The sequence below is a fragment of the Botryllus schlosseri genome, chromosome 16 (assembly GCF_051294905.1).
Source record: "Botryllus schlosseri isolate E-star chromosome 16, Bs_hap1, whole genome shotgun sequence".
NCBI lineage: Eukaryota > Metazoa > Chordata > Ascidiacea > Stolidobranchia > Styelidae > Botryllus > Botryllus schlosseri.
The window spans coordinates 14,867,029-14,886,516 of NC_137251.1; the positions used below are offsets into that span (position 1 = coordinate 14,867,029).

Below are 19,488 nucleotides of genomic sequence, written 5' to 3' on the forward strand. Positions count from 1 at the left end.
AGATCATCGCTATAGCAGTCGGTGCCAGTCTGTGTCTAGCTATTGGACTTGGAGTAGGTCTCGGAGTTGGATTGCAAAACGAAGTGATTGTTTACGGTAATCAAACGCATTTTGAGAGCTGTTGTTGCCATTTTTGTTGTTAATAATATGGAATTGTTCACCTAACAACTTCGCGCTTGAGCAAAAGTAGTATTTTTATTGAGTTTCTGAGAATTGAACACTTCTATTGGTGCAATTCTGTATAATGCTATGCCATGCAGCCTACAACAGAATCACGTACCACGTGCTCATTGTAAAGGTTCAATCGACGGTGGACATTATATATTGTAGTCCAGGAAAATTCATATGTATATGTATAATTGTATATGATATATATGAGTTGGATCAATTGTAATTTGTAATTGAGCTGAATGTAATTGATTACATTTTTTCATGTAATGTAATTGTAATTGTAATTTGATGAAAATTTTGCTCAATCAGAATTCCAATTACATTGTTATGGAAACCTGACAATCACAACATAAAATAATCCATCAATCAATCATTTATTCGTCACACCAGGGAAAATCCGGTACGGTCCAGGATGACGACGAGGGGCCGCAAGGACTTAAGGCCTTGGTACACAGTCGCCACCTGTAACAATAAGCCTATTTACATCGGTGCTCTATGCGTGCCGCGTTATAAGTAGATAATTCAGCCATGCTAAACTGTTTCCCATACTTCAGTAGCAACAGAAAACTTTGTGAATTACATTATAGGCTAAACCAGTGGTTCTCAAACTGCGGGCGTGCCCCCCTTGAGTGGCGTGAAATCATCTGAAGGGGGCGCGAAGCTCCGGTAGCTTGGCGCGATTCACCTCTATTCTATAGCTATTGCTATGTGCATAGTCCGAATTTCATATTGGAGAATTCTCTCATCAATAGTCATAGCCATCTATACCATCGAACTATCTGTAAGAATTGCTAACATTCTGGTTTCATTGTGTGATATGACGATAAGTGGGGCACGAAATATTGCACTGCCATAAAGAGGGCGTGTTTAAAAAAGTTAGAGAATCAGTGGGCTAAACTAAATCTTAATATTTCAAAAATGAATGGACAACGAATAATCTCTTCTGAAACCTGTGCTGAACCATTTCCTACACCACGGTCAGAGTTTTATTGTTATATCTCTGGCCAGTACGGAGGCTTGCTGCAACAATTGCAAAAAGAAATTCAAGTTTCCAACCAAGGCTTCATCAGACTTGATCACGCACGTGTTGAGATGTTATCCCAATCTTACCTCCAATCTTGGCCAAATTTACTGGGGCCAGAAATTTTCGCACCCTAAATGTTCATCAAATGCAATCTAACAATTTCCGAGCAAGTGAAAATGTAAATGCGAACCAAAATGTTGTAATTCGTAGTTATCAGGAGGTTCTTTCCTTTTGCATTTATTTTAATTTTACACATCTTATCGGTATCATACTTATCGCTGACGCCTTACCAATTACATTTCATTATCCTCACTCAGCTCTGAGTAGCCTAATCGTTTGACTATATTTCATTGACTGTCCTGTAGCCTATTCGCTGTTAATCGGTCAAACTTTTGGTTGTTAACAGTCGCTTGAAACATCTTCCTGTGTTTCTAGTGTTTAGTACTCATGATTAGGAATGTTCGAAAACGTTCGAGTTTTTTTTAAATTAAAGGGTATTCTACGTATCATGAATGAAACATGAATAGCTTGAGATTGTTGCTAATTACGTTGCTACGGGGCAATTCCCTGTACAGACAACCGATGCTCCCACCACTACCTCTTCAAATCTCCTGAAATTTGGTACACGCACGTATGAGGTAATTCCAAACAGGATGAACTTTAATTTATAACAATTGGACTTTGGGGTCAAAAGTTACGTCACTTTGAAAATTGACAATTTTCTGCTCATATCGGGTCTGCACTTTCATGTTTTATCAATGCAGTATTCAAGAAGGTGTAGCTAGATGCTAGACAATAGTTGAAATACGGCACTTGGATTTATCTGAAGCTTGCCTGATCGTCTATATTTCCAAGTCAAATTTAATGCCCTGTACGTTAGGGTCGAAGGTTAAATTGAGGGGGAATTTGGTCAATGGTCTGAAATCAGTCGAGCGTTACGCGATTTAGACTGCGGATTGCTCAAAAACATATTAAAATATTTTGGAAAATAGGATCTTATATGAAAGTTTACTTCAAGGAGACTTCGTTCATAGCTGTTTGATTTTGGTTTTTAAACTGTAAAGTGATGAAATTGCAGTTTCAAGAGCACACTTCGTTTGCACATGGAAATTCAGTAGTAGTAGGGCGTGTTCGGACATCGAGTCTGGGGTGTGTGTGGACATCATGTCTGGGGTGTTTTCCGATATCATGTCTTGGGTGTGTTCGGACTGTGTTGCCATTAGAACATCGTGTATGGGGTGAGTTCGGACTGTTTTGCCCCTCGGACATCGGGCCGAGGGTGTGTTCGGAATGTGTTGCCATTCGGACATCGTGTCTAGGGCGTGCTCGGACATCATGTTAGGGGTGTGTTAGGACTGTGTTGCCACTCGAATATCGTGTCTGAGGGGGGTGTTCAGACAATCATGCCTGGGGTGTGTTAGGACTGTGTTGTCACTCTGACATAGTATGTGCGATATGTTTGTGTTGCGCCAGACATCACTCAGACCTGATATCTGCACACTATTTTTATCTGGACATGCTCCGGAGCTGATGCCTGCGCACTAAATACCTCAGGCATTGTCCGAACCGGATATATGCGCACTTAATGGACACCGACATCACTATTGAGGATAAACTCAGCTATCACAGATATCACAACTGTGGATGTGGATATACTCAGCTATCACTGCAGTAGATATACTCAGCTATCGCAGATATCAGCAAAAACCGCAAATATAGAGGTCATATATAGGTCAAATGTAGTTAAAGACGCGGGTATCACGTCTGACGCATGTATGTGTCCATTAAGCCCGCAGATATCAGGTCCGGACTATGCCTGGGGGTATTTGGTGCACAGGTATCGGCTACGACGCCTGTCCAGATTAAAATAGTGGGCAGATATCAGGTCTGAAGCGTGTTTGGCGCATCACAAACATATCCCAGACACGATGTCCGAGTAGCAACGCAGTCCGGACACATCCCGGGCATGATGTCCGAACACCTTCCAGACACGATGTCCGAGTGACAACGCAGTCCGAACTCACCCCAGATACGATGTCCACGTTGCGAAACAGTCCGAACATACCCAAGACATAATATCTGAACACACCCAAGACACGATGTCCGATTTGCAAAATAGTCCAAACACATCTCAGACCTGATATCTGCGCACTATCTTTATAGCTGTGGATGTACTCAGCTATCACTACTGTGAATGTGGATATACACAGCTATCACTACATGTGGATATACCCAGCTATCGCAGATATCAGCAAAAACGCGTCGTTTAGGACGCGGGTATCATGTCTGACGCATGTCTGTTTCCATTAAGCGCGCATATATCCGGTTCGGACCAGGCCTGGGGGTATTTAGTGCGCAGGTATCAGCTCCGGAGCATGTCCAGATAAAAATAGTGTGCCGATATCAGGTCTGAGTGATGTCTGGCGCAACACAAACATATCCCAGATATTATGTCAGAGTGACAACACAGTCATAACACACCCCAGGCATGATTGTCTGAACACCCCCCCCCCTCAGACATGATGTCCGAGTGGCAACACAGTCCTAACACACCCCTAACATGATGTCCGAACACGCCCTAGACACGATGTCCGAATGGCAACACATTCCGAACACACCCTCGGCCCGATGCCCGAGTTGCAAAACTGTCCGAACGCACCCCATACACGATGTCCGAGGGGCAAAACAGTCCGAACTCACCCCAGACACGATGTTCGAATGGCAACACAGTCCGAACACACCCAAGACATGATGTCGAAACACACCCTAGACATGATGTCCACAAACACCCCTGACTCGATGTCCGAACACACCCTACTACTACTGAATTTCCACGTGCAAATGAAGTGTGCACTCGAAACTGCAATTTCATCACTTTACAGTTTAAAAACCAAAATCAAACAGCTATGAACGAAGTCTCCTTGAAGCAAACTTTCATTTAAGACCCAATTTTCCAAAATATTTTTTGAGCAATCTGCAGTCTAAATCGCGTAACGCCTGACTGATTTTAGACCATTGACCAAATTCCCCCTCGATTTAACCTTTGACCCTAACCTACAGGGTAATAAATTTCACTTGGAAATATAGACGATCAGACAAGCTTCAGATAAATTCAAGTGCCGTATCTCAACTGACGTCTAACATCTAGCTACACCTTCTTGAATATTGCATTGATAAAACCTGAAATGGCAGACCCGAAATGAGCAGAAAATTTTCAATTTTCGAAGTGATTTTAATTTGACCCAAAAGTCTAATTTTCATAAAATAAAGTTCATCCTGTTTGGAATTACCTCATACGTGCGTGTACCAAATTTCAGGAGATTTGAAGAGGTAGTGGTGGGAACATCGGTTGTCTGTGCAGGGAATTGCCGTATGGCTATCAAAGAACACCTCTCTACCGAATCAATTACAGGTTAAACCAAAATTGTAATTCTAATTCTAATTGTAATGTAATAATTACATGTTTAACAGTAATTGTAATTGTAATTTGGTATTTTTAGCATTGAGTAATTGTAATTGTAATGTAATTGAAACATGCAAGGGAGCAATTGTAATTGTAATTGAACTGAATTCTTGTAATTGATCCAACTCTGTTTGGCATATATTATTTTACGCATCTGCGGTACTGAGCATTGGTATCTACATAGGCGGAGACTTTTATTTTTACATGGGGTGGCCAGATGAAAAAGTGAGGGGGTTGAAATTATTTCAAATTTACCAAGTTAGCATCAATTTATTACGGTTAAGTACATGCGTAAATGTGCATTGCCCATAATACATGGATAGGACTAGCTTCATCGTGTTGACGAATTTACGCCTATAATTGCGCGTAAAGCCTGGAATAGACGATCCGTAAACGCGTCCGTCTCTTTCTCTCCTTATTTCTCTTCTTAAACGGATGCGTGCGAGAGAGAAGAGGGACGAGGAAAAAATGAGGATCAGAAAGAGCAAAAGTGTGAGAACGCGCACGCGTTCGCTATCGCTTTCACGCGTATTTTCCATCCGCTCAGCTGCGTTGGCAGGTCTGCAGTGATCGGACATCGCACTTTCTGAAGTTGCAGTGATTAACCATGCGATTTTATGCTATTTTCAGTTGTAAAACAAAATGAATTATATAGAAGACGAGAATCTAATTGCCGCTGTGTATAGAACTGTACGTACAAGCACACCAATTCAGACTACTATAACAAGGTAGCCCGGAACACAAGTTGGCTTGATATTGTTCTGTGATATGGACTTGGAGATATGTTAAGTATGCGGAGTCTTTGCATACTCGGCATTGTACACATCAATATTCAGAATCCAACGGAGGAAGACATAAAAGCAGCCAGAACACCTAAAATATCAACATTTTTATGACTAAGGCTTGAGATTTCACCCATTTTTTTGAAACGGGGCATACTTCTCTAAACGAATGAACCCCCAAGCTCAAACACCAAAGCGACAATATTGTCAGGCTCAATAAACATTTGTGAATATTCCCAACAATCCCAACTGTGCAGGTGATGATCATCGATACGTGAAAGTCACGGCTGAGCGCATGTTGTTTACTACCCTTGCGATGACGTAATCTCACTATCTCACCAATCCCACTAAACGCATGCGCTCCGTACGGATCGTCTATTCCAGGCTTAATGGCACCGATTTCTGGCGATTCAAGCCTGTCGTTGATAACTCGGCCGCATCACATATATTCTGATGTGTTAGTATTGGCGCTAATCAATTACGTCCGTTCGAGTCTGTTCGTGGCCAATTGCGCATATTCAAAGCTATTCAATTTCACGCTGTCAGTCTTAAGCCAGTATGACATAACAATCGCGCAAGTGGAGATAGCAGGCAAATCATGCCAGGCCTGTAGTAGACGCTATAGTTTAGGCCAGCGAAGTTATCACATGAACTGTCCTGCTGTAGACTGCAAATGATTCTCGCGAATTTGCAGAACGCAGCATCGATAATACGAATTAGTTAATTGGCATCTCAAAAGGACGAGAATTCCAGTTTTAAATGAGAAACTCCCTGGCTACACACATACGGGTTTAATACCGACAACGCGCTGGTTAATGTCAGCTTGGGGCCTACGGCCTACGTAGTGACAGATCGGCCAGTCGAATTTGAGCGTGAAATGGTGCGATTTTAATTATCCAGGTGTTATTAAAGCAAGAGCGATATGGCGCATGCCGCGACCTTATCATCAGAAATACAAATCCCGATGGATTGAAATTCGATCCGCGACTTGGCTGCGACCGATAGAGTCACTCCAGCAATGACGTTTATTGGAACATAGAAGGTTCCCGCTCAAACTAATCGAATAAATTCAGAATTTGCACCACCGAGAATCTCGTGTTGCATTAATGCTTGAGAAAGTAATTTAACGCCTTGCATTGTATTAATAACAAATCAAACACTGACAAATGACATCGTGGGAATTCGAGTGTATAAAGAAGACAAGAATTAGTAGCCTACAGATGATAGCAAACGAGAAAGCGCGCATCTAATCAGTAATTCCGCGACTTGCGTAGAGCACAATGGGGTCTGACATCGCGACAATCGTTTGCTCATTATAACGACGTTTGAGCTGCATTGCTGTAATTGAAATGCCCAGTGCGCACTTTGTGCAGGAATGACTTTCAATTCGCAGGCATATACAAACAGTCAAACACACTGTCCTATTTCGCGCTCCAACTAAGAGACTATCACGAAACTAACTGAAGAATTATTTTGTAAACGAATATGCGCGCAAATACAATTTAATCAGTAGAACGTGAATTTGCTCGTCTGGTCGAGAGAGGAGATGGTGTTTCTCAGCGCACGCATGTCGAAATCGACGTCGCTTCGATTGTATGATTACTAGGGCAAGTTTTTGTTGCACTAAAATCACGACAAAGTTGTATTTAATTTTAACAGAAGCTGCAGTAAAAATTTGCATTTATAATTTTGTTGAATTATTAGGGTATGAGATACTCGAAAGGCTCCGTTTTATAACCTAGTTCCTGCAGAGCTGTCAAATTTGTTACTTCGCCATTTAACGGCCTGACGAAACCGCCCAAAATTACAATTTTTCCCGGTACACAGCAAGAAAATTACGCAATGCGGGAATAATTTTACCCGAAATTCCAAACAGCATAGCGATAACCCCATCCCCTGAAACAAATAGAATAACACAGCCCAAACCCCTAGGTCCGCAAACTTGACCCAAGGCAATACAGAAAAACTCTCTATTGGCGACTGACAAAATCAATAGCCTTAAGAAGGCGACTCAGTGAAAATGTAACTTTTGGCGGTCTCACCTGGGCGTTCGTGAAATGGGAAACTATTTCAAATTTAAACGACAGAATTAATAAAGCGATCTATTTACGTATTATTCAGGCCCCGTCGTGCTTGGGGGGGGGAGTTGAACTTCTGTCCATTGTGTCATAGATAACAGTGAGATGCTGCTAACCCATTATATAGCTCTTTGTTATGCAAATCGAAGAGAGTGGAACCATACTAGAAATAGTTTATAGTATGTTTTTAAATCACTCCTTTACGTTTTTACGCAATATTTGATAAAAGTTGCAGTAAAAATTGGCTATGAAAAATAGAGAAAAGTTGCAAAAAGTTGCACTATTAAATCCCTCCAAACAGCTTAAAACACCAAAATACATATATTCTGAGTATCTACGAATCTGTCGGAAGCTGTAAAAAAAGTTGCGGTGTTTTAAGCACTAGTTCGTCGTCGCCAATGAAGCTGCGTATTCAATTATTCGCGCGCGCGTATCGGTAAATGGTAAATAGTTGATGTGTACGCGATATCACGGACTCGCTAATTGACAGACGGCAGGTGTTTAGGCATTTTGTATGGTGTGGCCACCACCCCGTAATTCGGCGCCTATGGGTATCTCTATTAACCACTGCTTACCAGCCTTTTTCAGAGTTCGGGACCCACTTTCAATGCAAGTTTCATTGTGCGACCTACCATGAGATATGATAGAACGAATGATAACGTAATTCGAATTACAATTAGCTGTATGAGTAATAAGTTCAACTAATAGACACCCACAGCTGAAATTGGGCGACAATGCGACAAATTGAAGGTATTATGAAGAAGACCAGAGTACACGCGAGAGATTATTGCAAATATGAAGGCGGGTATTGAAGCAGTAGTTGGCCTTTTACGGGGGACACCAAGGGGTTTTGGGTATAGCTTCCGTCGCGTCGCGGCGATTATTTGCCGATTATATTATTTCCAATTTTCTAATCAACGTTCGAAAAGTAATTGGAGAAAAGAATGAATTTCAATTTTAAGGCATACACAAAACCACAATCTCCAACTTCGCGCTCCAATCAAAATGACTCTCACGAAAAGCTTGCTCGTGAATTATTGTGAACACGGGAACGCGGTTTACGGCACTCACGGACGCAAAAATAAGTTATAGGGCGAAAACGGATATTTGTCCGCCGGGTCGTGAGAAGATGAGGTGTTTTGCATATATTTGGAAAATTAAATTAAATACTGTACCGTTTTGAAAATTATTCGCGACCCCCCGGAAATATCTTCGCGCCCATCGGTTGGAAAGCACTGTTATAAACAATAATATAGTTACGATATAGACTAGGGATAATAGAATCACTGTATCGTGACTACGTTGTTATCAAATTCCTTAAGGTAATAAAGTCACGGTGTCGTAATCATAAGTGGTGGTTATGTGATTTCCGTATATTTCGCTCAATATCCTTACGCATGTAACATATGTCTTGTTAGTGACAAAGGCGCAGAACACGACGAAAACTCCAGAAACGACTGCTGAAACAACTACTGAAACACCAGGTAAATTCATGATACGGAATAACCTCACATTTTTATCATATGACTTGGTGAGATAGTAAAAAGTAAACTGTAGTTCGTTGCTAGCAAATCTACATCCCGCTTGACTAAACTGATCCAAATTAAAATGAAGCTTGCACTTTTTCTATATCATATATCGCATGAAAAGGATGTAGATGTAGAACCACCGTTTCAAATGGATTAATTCAGCTGCGTGGCCACAATACCACGTCATTCTAATTAGGGATGTGTTCTAGGCAGAGGTGGTCAGTAACGAAGTACTTCTAATTTTTGGAAGTACTCAAATAGTTTTCCTCCACTTCTGGTACTTACTCAAGTAGATCTGTTTTTATCTACTTCTACTTCTACTTTGTAATATTTTCTGATCTACTTACTTACTTTTCTCTATTTTCAGTTTGTCAAGTAGAAGTAGTTTATTCCCCCAATACGAAAGATAGCCTGAGAAATTTCGGGGCAGTTTTCGCGGAGTACCAACATTTAATATTCATAAAAGTAAAGTAAAGCCCATAAATTTCCGTTGCTCTTTTCTCACAGTAGTTATGAAAGTATCAGTGAATATAATTTAGGTACCGGATTGCTTGGTTCCGTTCACACCGCATTGTCGGCCATATCAAATGTTTCACCACAGTAAATGTGGCCCACCATAACGTTTGAAACTACCGTTACGCAATCTAGCAATTACATATCATATCGTAATGTAGCAGCTCATGACGTGTCTTGCTAATTAATTGGACCCGCTTCTAAAGGTATCGCCGGTAATGATATGGCTGTCGGGAGTAACCTCACCGCGGTCATTAAAGGTTTAACGAAGCCATTGCGACAGTACAGCCCTATCGCGATTAACAAAGCGCTGCACCGTGTTCTCGGAGGGTCCTATGAGGAAATAAAGGTCTTGCCGTCGGGAGATCTATTCGTTAAATGTCGTAATTCGGTACAGCTAGCAAATCTACTCGCGTGCGTAGATCTAGGAGACGCAGGTAGGAAGATTGAGGTGCGGTGTGAGCTATATCAAATGAGGAGTCCTGAGGTTCGTGGCGTAATAACTGATGTTCCACTTGATATGACTGATGAGGAAGTGAAAAGCGCGTTAGAAAACCAGCACGTTCTTATTGCGAAACGTTTCACCTACCGTACTGATGGCAAAGTCTGTCCGAGTCGCTCGGTATTACTAGTTTTTGGTTCTACCATACTGCCTTCGGTTGTGACTATTGGCTTCCTAAGGTTCCGGACACGTATATATAATCCGCCACCTATGCGGTGCTTCAATTGCAGCCGCTACGGACATAAAGCTAAGCAATGCCGAAGCGCGCAACGTTGTACAAGATGCGGAATGAGGCATAAATATGATCAATGCACAAACGAACCATATTGCGTGAATTGCGGTTCACCGCACTCTGCCGGGTACGCGGGCTGCACTAGATACAAGCAAGAGGCCAGAATAAACTCGATTATGGCGCACAGCAAAGTAAACTATTGGGAAGCCAGACAAACCTTACAAAATCAAACCCAAGCACCTAACTTGACTTCAGAAACTGATTTTCCTACGCTGACTCCACCTTCACGAAACTACACCAACGCTAGAGACGTAGCACCTACATATCCGTCACCATTTCCAGGTACATGTGCCACCACTCCGTCCGCGCCATCCCTCACACCGGATGGAAATATCACAATACCTTTGAACAATTTCTTCACCTTCATAGCCGATGTCATCACGAATACTCTTGCTTCCATCTCTGATGGCGGAAAGCCGCAAATTCATTCGATCATAGCCAAATCTGCTGAAAGCACACTCGGAATAAATATAAACACTCCTTCCGTCAATGAGCACCGCGATGAGGTCCTGGATCTCTCGCCGAATCACCCAAGCAACGAAATGGACACCGCCAATTCCTTCCAGGAAGACGAGATTAGTTCCAACCAATACCCGAGTACATTGAGCTCAGCAGGCGATGAACGACCTGCTGATTCTCGCCGACAACATTGTCAACCTCGCCAGGATCCACTCCTGCAGGGCCAAAGACAAAAGCCACAAAGCAACTCCCAACCCAAACCCTTTTCACTCTGATTCAATGGAACTGCAGAGGGATATATAGAAAAATAGATGACTTTAAACACTATATTGAAAATTTACCAACGAAACCTGATATAATAGCCTTGCAAGAGACTCATCTGATTCCTAAGTATTCCCCGAGAATTCCCAATTACTCTTTGCTGAGGAAAGATCGCAACATCCATGGTGGTGGTGTTTGTATTTTCGTGAAGAACGGGCGACGATATTTAGAAATTAACATCGAAAATATTCACCCAATTGAGGCTCAAGCAATAATCATCGACGACATTACGATATGCAATTTATATATCCCCCCCAACAAGAAAATCACTCGCTCTCTCATGCAGCGCTGCTTTTCTGCCGAGCGATGTGGCTCGCGGAGTATCTTCTTGGGGGACTTCAATGCACACCACCCCCTTTGGGGGAGCACATCCATAAATGAATGCGGTAGGCATCTCCATTACTTGATTGAGGAATCCGAGCTTGTTGTCGCTAACACGACATCCCCGACGCGCCTAAATATGTCTCGTCCTAACCCAGGTTCAACATCTCTGCTTGACCTGACAATAACTTCTAAGGACCTGGCACACAAAATAACAACATCAGTGACAGAAAGACTCCTTGGTAGTGACCACTTCGTTGTTATAAGCGTCCTTGATGTCATATTAACTGCCCCGCAAAGACACCACACTTCATGGGCTTTGCGAAGAGCAAACTGGAATAAATTCAAACAGTTATCTCAGATTCATTTCGAAAATTCTCCCCAGACGAATGGACTAATTACCATCTACTCAGCCACAGAAGCCATTATAAAAACAGCAGAGGAGATAATTCCAATGACGAAACCGTTTACGAAGAACAGCGTGCCATGGTGGACTGAAGAGTGCTCCAGGGCAATCCGTCTCAAACGAGCTGCATTCCTGAAAATGAAACGCTCTTTCTGTGAACGGGACATTATCCAGTTCAGACGCAGTCGCGCCTTTGCACGAAAGACTGTATTATTTGCAAAGCGGTCGCATTGGCAAACATTCTGTAGTGGACTTTCGAACACCTCAAAATTATCAAATGTGTGGAGAGTTATTCGGTCAATGTCTGGTTCCAAAACTTGGAGTGAGATCCAATCTGTGACATCGCCCCGCGGACCGCTAACAGACGACTTCGAAATAGCCAACGAGCTGGCAACATGCTTTGCGAAGGTCAGCAGTAATACCAATCTCGACACCAATCACTTGCTAAAGAGAGCAACTCTCGATTCTGAATTATCTAGAGCGAATGCAACATCGAGCTCACCAAATCACGGTATCAATGCTCCATTCAGCATGAATGAACTACGGGCAGTACTGAAACCCAGAAGAAATACTGCACCTGGGGTCGATAAGATTTGCCTGGCAATGGTGTCAAACCTAAACACAAACTGCAAGGCGATGCTACTGGACGCATTCAACGACTCCTGGACCAGTGGTTGTTGCCCAGAGCAATGGAAGCATTCAATTGTTGTCCCAATCCTAAAGAACGGAAAACCCCGTGACATCGCATCCTCTTACCGACCAATTTCACTCACCAGCAATTTGTGTAAAATCATGGAAAGGATGATTCTGAATAGGTTGAACTGGTGGCTAAATAACAACAATATCCTACATCCAAACCAAAGTGGTTTCCGACCTGGCAGATCAACAACAGACTGCATTGCGCTTCTGCACGATGATATATATAAATCGCTTTGGAGTAAAAGATCTGTTGTGGCAATATTTATAGACTTTGAAAAGGCCTACGATTTAGTCTGGCGCGACGCCTTAATTTATAAGCTCCGAAACATCGGGCTCGAGGGTAACATCGTCAATTGGATTCGGTCTTTCCTCACTGACCGCAACTTTCAAGTGAGAATCGGTACAACGCTGTCGGACACATTCGAACTCGAAAACGGTATACCTCAGGGAAGTGTGTTGAGTCCGGTTTTGTTTTCGCTCATGATAAATGATCTCCCGCAAAACATCACAGCTAGTATGAACTTGTACGCTGACGACGTGTGTATCTGGGAACCAGGCTTAGTCATTGCTGAAACCCTTCAGAAAATTCAATCTTCGCTGGACCAGATCTCCTCGTGGTGTGAACAATGGGGGTTCAAAATGAATTCCAAGAAATCGGCAGCTGTATTATTCACGCGACGCAGAAAAATCCCAAGTATCAATCTTGTATTCAACGGCTCAGCCATACCTGTACAGAAGGAATACAGGTATCTCGGCATTATATTCGATTCTAAACTAAATTACAGGTCACATACGAAGATGGTGGTGGGAAAATGCTCTAAGAGACTGAATCTACTCCGCGCCCTGGCAGGTACCTCGTGGGGAGCATCGAAAGATTGCCTCCTGGCCCTTTATAGATCTCTCATACGATCTATAATCGAATATGGGTACGAATCATACCTTTTTTCACCCAGATATAATCTCAACGCTATTCAAGGAGTTCAGAATGCTGCGTTACGAATTTGCTGTGGTGCGATGCGTAGTACTCCAACGTATGCTCTACAGCACTTCTGCGGAGAACCACCTGTAGAGCTCAGACATCTCCAGTCGTGCCTGAAATTGAGATGCACTATTTTGTCCAATGATGCTCATCCTTGTCAGCAAATCATCAGCCATAGCTGGCATGAAATTTTTCCCGACTCGAATCGTGTCAATACCTTCAACATGCTGACAAGTGGGATACTCCCGACAGAACCGTCAATTCAGCGATCGAAACAACTTCCCATCCCCCCATGGTGTGAAACACACCCCTTTGATATTGACCTCGCCCTAACCGCGGTTGTACCTTCAATAGGTCATCCTGCGGCTGTTTCGCAGGTGTGCAATCGTCACATATCGGACAACTACCAGGGGTTTATCAAAATATTCACTGATGGCTCAAAAAATAATCGCCGCTGTGGTGCTGGGTTTCATGTTCACGACTACAATTTCTCATTTAGTATGGGCCTTGATTGTCTACTGTCCGTTTTTTCTGCAGAGCTAATCGCGATCTACAAAAGTCTCACTTGGGCGTACCAAACTTGCTATCCTCCATGCAAAATAGCAGTCTTCACCGATAGTCTGAGTGCATTGCAGGCCATCGAAAACAAAAGTCTCGGCAACAATATGGTCGCTAATATCATCACTATCTGCAGAGATTTATCACAAAGAAACATCTCGTCACACCTAGTCTGGATACCAGGACATCAAGACGTCGGATACAACGAACGGGCAGACAAACTGGCCAAGCATGCTGCAAGTTCCCCCGACGTCGAGATCCTAGCCACCCCTTTGTCGCTGAAGGAAGCCAAAGTTCGAGTCTCCAAACACTGTCGTGAGAAATGGTTTGAAAAGTTCAGGAAGCATACGGACGATTCCCAATTCAAGCGGATTTTCTCACAGCACAACGAAATCCCAGTTTTCCCACTATCGTCACGAATCCAATCGTCAATCCTCGTACGTCTTCAAACAGGGCATTGCCGACTTGCCAATCACCTACTTCGAATTGGAAGCCACGAAGATGGGCTTTGTCGTACTTGTCAACGACAAGAAACGGTTGAACATTTCCTCATTCATTGCCCAAAATATTCACGCGAACGGGAATACCTGGAAGGCATAGCCCGGGAACACGGCGTGCCTTTCTTGATGGATAGCATACTGACCCATCCCGCCACGATTTCCTCGGTAATAGAATTTGTTTTATTGTCTGGAAGAGAGATATAATGGAATAATGAATACATAACTAATAGACCTGGTGCACAAGGCCATAGCTGCCGAGCACCACAAACTCAATACCAACAACAACAACGGACTCGCTAATTGACAGACGGCAGGTGTTTAGGCATTTTGTATGGTGTGGCCACCACCCCGTAATTCGGCGCCTATGGGTATCTCTATTAACCACTGCTTACCAGCCTTTTTCAGAGTTCGGGACCCACTTTCAATGCAAGTTTCATTGTGCGACCTACCATGAGATATGATAGAACGAATGATAACGTAATTCGAATTACAATTAGCTGTATGAGTAATAAGTTCAACTAATAGACACCCACAGCTGAAATTGGGCGACAATGCGACAAATTGAAGGTATTATGAAGAAGACCAGAGTACACGCGAGAGATTATTGCAAATATGAAGGCGGGTATTGAAGCAGTAGTTGGCCTTTTACGGGGGACACCAAGGGGTTTTGGGTATAGCTTCCGTCGCGTCGCGGCGATTATTTGCCGATTATATTATTTCCAATTTTCTAATCAACGTTCGAAAAGTAATTGGAGAAAAGAATGAATTTCAATTTTAAGGCATACACAAAACCACAATCTCCAACTTCGCGCTCCAATCAAAATGACTCTCACGAAAAGCTTGCTCGTGAATTATTGTGAACACGGGAACGCGGTTTACGGCACTCACGGACGCAAAAATAAGTTATAGGGCGAAAACGGATATTTGTCCGCCGGGTCGTGAGAAGATGAGGTGTTTTGCATATATTTGGAAAATTAAATTAAATACTGTACCGTTTTGAAAATTATTCGCGACCCCCCGGAAATATCTTCGCGCCCATCGGTTGGAAAGCACTGTTATAAACAATAATATAGTTACGATATAGACTAGGGATAATAGAATCACTGTATCGTGACTACGTTGTTATCAAATTCCTTAAGGTAATAAAGTCACGGTGTCGTAATCATAAGTGGTGGTTATGTGATTTCCGTATATTTCGCTCAATATCCTTACGCATGTAACATATGTCTTGTTAGTGACAAAGGCGCAGAACACGACGAAAACTCCAGAAACGACTGCTGAAACAACTACTGAAACACCAGGTAAATTCATGATACGGAATAACCTCACATTTTTATCATATGACTTGGTGAGATAGTAAAAAGTAAACTGTAGTTCGTTGCTAGCAAATCTACATCCCGCTTGACTAAACTGATCCAAATTAAAATGAAGCTTGCACTTTTTCTATATCATATATCGCATGAAAAGGATGTAGATGTAGAACCACCGTTTCAAATGGATTAATTCAGCTGCGTGGCCACAATACCACGTCATTCTAATTAGGGATGTGTTCCAGGCAGAGGTGGTCAGTAACGAAGTACTTCTAATTTTTGGAAGTACTCAAATAGTTTTCCTCCACTTCTGGTACTTACTCAAGTAGATCTGTTTTTATCTACTTCTACTTCTACTTTGTAATATTTTCTGATCTACTTACTTACTTTTCTCTATTTTCAGTTTGTCAAGTAGAAGTAGTTTATTCCCCCAATACGAAAGATAGCCTGAGAAATTTCGGGGCAGTTTTCGCGGAGTACCAACATTTAATATTCATAAAAGTAAAGTAAAGCCCATAAATTTCCGTTGCTCTTTTCTCACAGTAGTTATGAAAGTATCAGTGAATATAATTTAGGTACCGGATTGCTTGGTTCCGTTCACACCGCATTGTCGGCCATATCAAATGTTTCACCACAGTAAATGTGGCCCACCATAACGTTTGAAACTACCGTTACGCAATCTAGCAATTACATATCATATCGTAATGTAGCAGCTCATGACGTGTCTTGCTAATCAGGAAAATCAGGCTTTTTTGAACGTTACACCTGTTTTAACAGATCACCTTTGAAGCTTTATGAAATATATTTTCCGCTTTTTAAAATTGAAATATATATATTTATGCAAATAAAAAGAAATATGTCAATATTGGACGCGTGTGTACGTCTGTGAACATTGCCCATACTTAAGGTTTGACGAAAAAGAAAAAAAATCTCTTTTTCTCTCTGGCCTATTCTAACAATATCTCAAACAGCAGTATTTACCAGTAAGTTAATATATATATATATACGGATTTATTTTGCTGATCTTGTGTAAATCACACTTACATATAACTTACAAATGATAATACAAGCAATTATAATCCTTTTGTAGTTTAAAAGCTACCATGCTAACTACCCACCGAGTAGCGCGCTGCGCGTAGAAAAGGCGTTCCCTCGTCCGGTTAAAAACTTCCAAAAAAGCTATATGCATTTCTTCATGACAAAAAAGAAGGCATCTACTTATTTATTTTACTTCAGGTATTGTTAGACTTAGTACAACCATGGTGCAAAGAAATACATGACTTGTTAAATAAGTTGGTGGCTGGCTAGTTAAAATGGGATGATATGATTTCACAAGACCGTCTTAGAAGTGATCATTTGAAAATGTCTAATTTAAAAGATTTGCACTAATTGAAAATATATGAATAAAGTAGAATATTGATGTTTATGTGTTTTTGTATATATTTATTGTGAAAAATCATGGAGATGATCAGTGTTTACACAAACATAAATAATAATTATTATTAATTACATGGAGTTTACTGTAAAATAAACAAATTGACTTCTTGGGCAATTTATGTAAGTGTATATAAAACTGTTAGCCCTTCGCATTAATAAGTACCCATGAAGTAGCTCTTGGTTTCGAAAAGGTTGGTGACCCATGTATGCCAAATATTATTGATTAATTCATCCATTCATTCACTTCGTGCATGCTCATTCGATTGAAGTGATTCCTCCGTAAAAATGCCCGAACCGAGTTTTTCTGACTGACCCAATCAAAAACTGAAATTTCGAGCGGCTTTTAATTTCCAGATGATGCACCCTGGCTGAACTATAGGCTTCCTGATTACATCGTGCCCTCGCACTACAGGCTGAGCTTGGAGCCAGACATGGTAGCTAACGTTTACAGCGGGAGAAATGAGATTACATTTACCGTGCTTCAAGTAAGACTCATGGATTGGACTTCTCGTGCCTGGTACTGTGACAAGCAAGGCAGCAATACCATGTTGTTTAACTCGAGTATAATCGAGAACACCTCGGTAGCCTGAGGAGTAATTGACTTAAGTCAAGGTACTGTTGCATTGCCTATCTACTGGATACAGCCTGCCTTTCAGTGATCATTGCAGAATGCAGATATGGAGGCACCATGATTTCAGACCAGAGTGTACCAATAGATATATAGTATCAAATTGCCATTAGATGGTACCGTAGCAAATCTAGATTCTACATTAGCCGATAAGGAGAGACTAGCTTGTCCTGGTGGCCAGCGACTACCTCATTTCCTCGAAGGAAACGCGCTCTGCAACGAAGGCTAATTTACATACATTGAATAGGATTCGGATGCCGACGGCTCTCCAAATAAATAAATAAGATGGATTGCACATAATGAACAAGCATACCATAATGTATACAAGTACTATAGTCTGCTTTTTCGCATTGGAAATATTTGTGCCTTATATCCAGATCATATTTTAGGTTATGCAAATCGGCCGTAAATTAACCAATAACCATGAAATAATTCAAATATATCAAATAAAAGTCACTTTCATTGACGAGTTTCAAAATTTGCTACTTGTCGCAATTTGTTGACAGAATTCACTATATATTTTGGTCCACGCGCACGAGAGCTTGAATATTAACGAAGAGACAGTCACTCTTCATTGGAAGGACAGTGACTCCAATCTGGTTGGATGGGATGTGGTGAGAACGTTTCGGTATCCGAACTATGAATTTTTCGTCGTGGAAGCCCGAAATCCAGTGCTTGCAGGTGAATGTCTTCGACGTATTTGTGCGTTGATCGTTAGCGCAACACATTGCTATCTAATATTCTTACGTGATACATATATGGATGCCACACAAATCATCATCATCATCGTCATCATCATATATATCACATCACATGTATGCAAATCGGTAATTGTTGAATATTATTCTCCACTACATTGATGACGTTGACATAGACCCCGCATCCCGGCTCCTGCACGATTCAAAATCGTTTAAATTGTTGGTTAGAAAAATCCCGATGTTCTTAAACCAATATTGTCATTATTATTGTATCATCTCATTGCGCGATTTCAGACCCATGGCGATGTCATATAGATAAAAACGGCGAAGATGTAGCAGATCAGTGGGTCTTAACCTTGCCTCCAGCGCCCCAAAAGGGGCGATTTGGATTTTGAATGGGGCGGAAACGCTCAGGGGCGATATGGGGGACGCTGGGCTCAGGTGGCGGTATGGGGGGCGCTGCAGAAAATGGATTCGCAGTAGATGGTGTAGTAGTATCATTAATGAGTTTTCGGTGCAAATTCACATTCGACAAAGCATGTCAAATCTCAAAATTTTGGTCGTTCTCCTCGACTATGTTCGCTACATATGCTTTCATAAATGCAGTGGCTTATTATAATTCATGTAAAATGAATTGCGCGTTCTTTTGGATCGCCGATTCCCGATTAAAACATTGTCGTGCCGCTTGCTAAGGTTATTTTCAACAAAATGTTGCGAACTAGGTATTGTATCCTGCAGCGCACAGTGTGTGGAAATCGAAGAAAGAGGCACTGTATAGCACTTTTAAGAGTGCAATCCCCTTGTACATTAAATATGCT

The 19,488-nt window shown here is 41.8% G+C and overlaps 2 protein-coding genes across 6 annotated transcripts in view; one reads left to right on the forward strand and one right to left on the reverse strand.

The window, feature by feature from the left end:
• Positions 1-19,488, reverse strand: part of LOC145458799 (glutamyl aminopeptidase-like) — a 128,880-nt gene that overhangs the window by 79,313 nt on the left and 30,079 nt on the right. The window lies entirely within an intron of this gene.
• Positions 1-19,488, forward strand: part of LOC145458801 (glutamyl aminopeptidase-like) — a 34,679-nt gene that overhangs the window by 394 nt on the left and 14,797 nt on the right. Inside the window, exons 2-6 of one of the 3 annotated variants that reach the window (XM_080337293.1) lie at positions 3-96; positions 8,937-9,002; positions 15,833-15,898; positions 17,699-17,829; positions 18,479-18,653. In XM_080337293.1, coding sequence (XP_080193419.1) covers positions 3-96; positions 8,937-9,002; positions 15,833-15,898; positions 17,699-17,829; positions 18,479-18,653 — 532 coding nt within the window. The remainder of the gene's footprint in view (positions 1-2; positions 97-8,936; positions 9,003-15,832; positions 15,899-17,698; positions 17,830-18,478; positions 18,654-19,488) is intronic. The other 2 variants (XM_080337295.1, XM_080337294.1) reach the window with 2 other exon arrangements.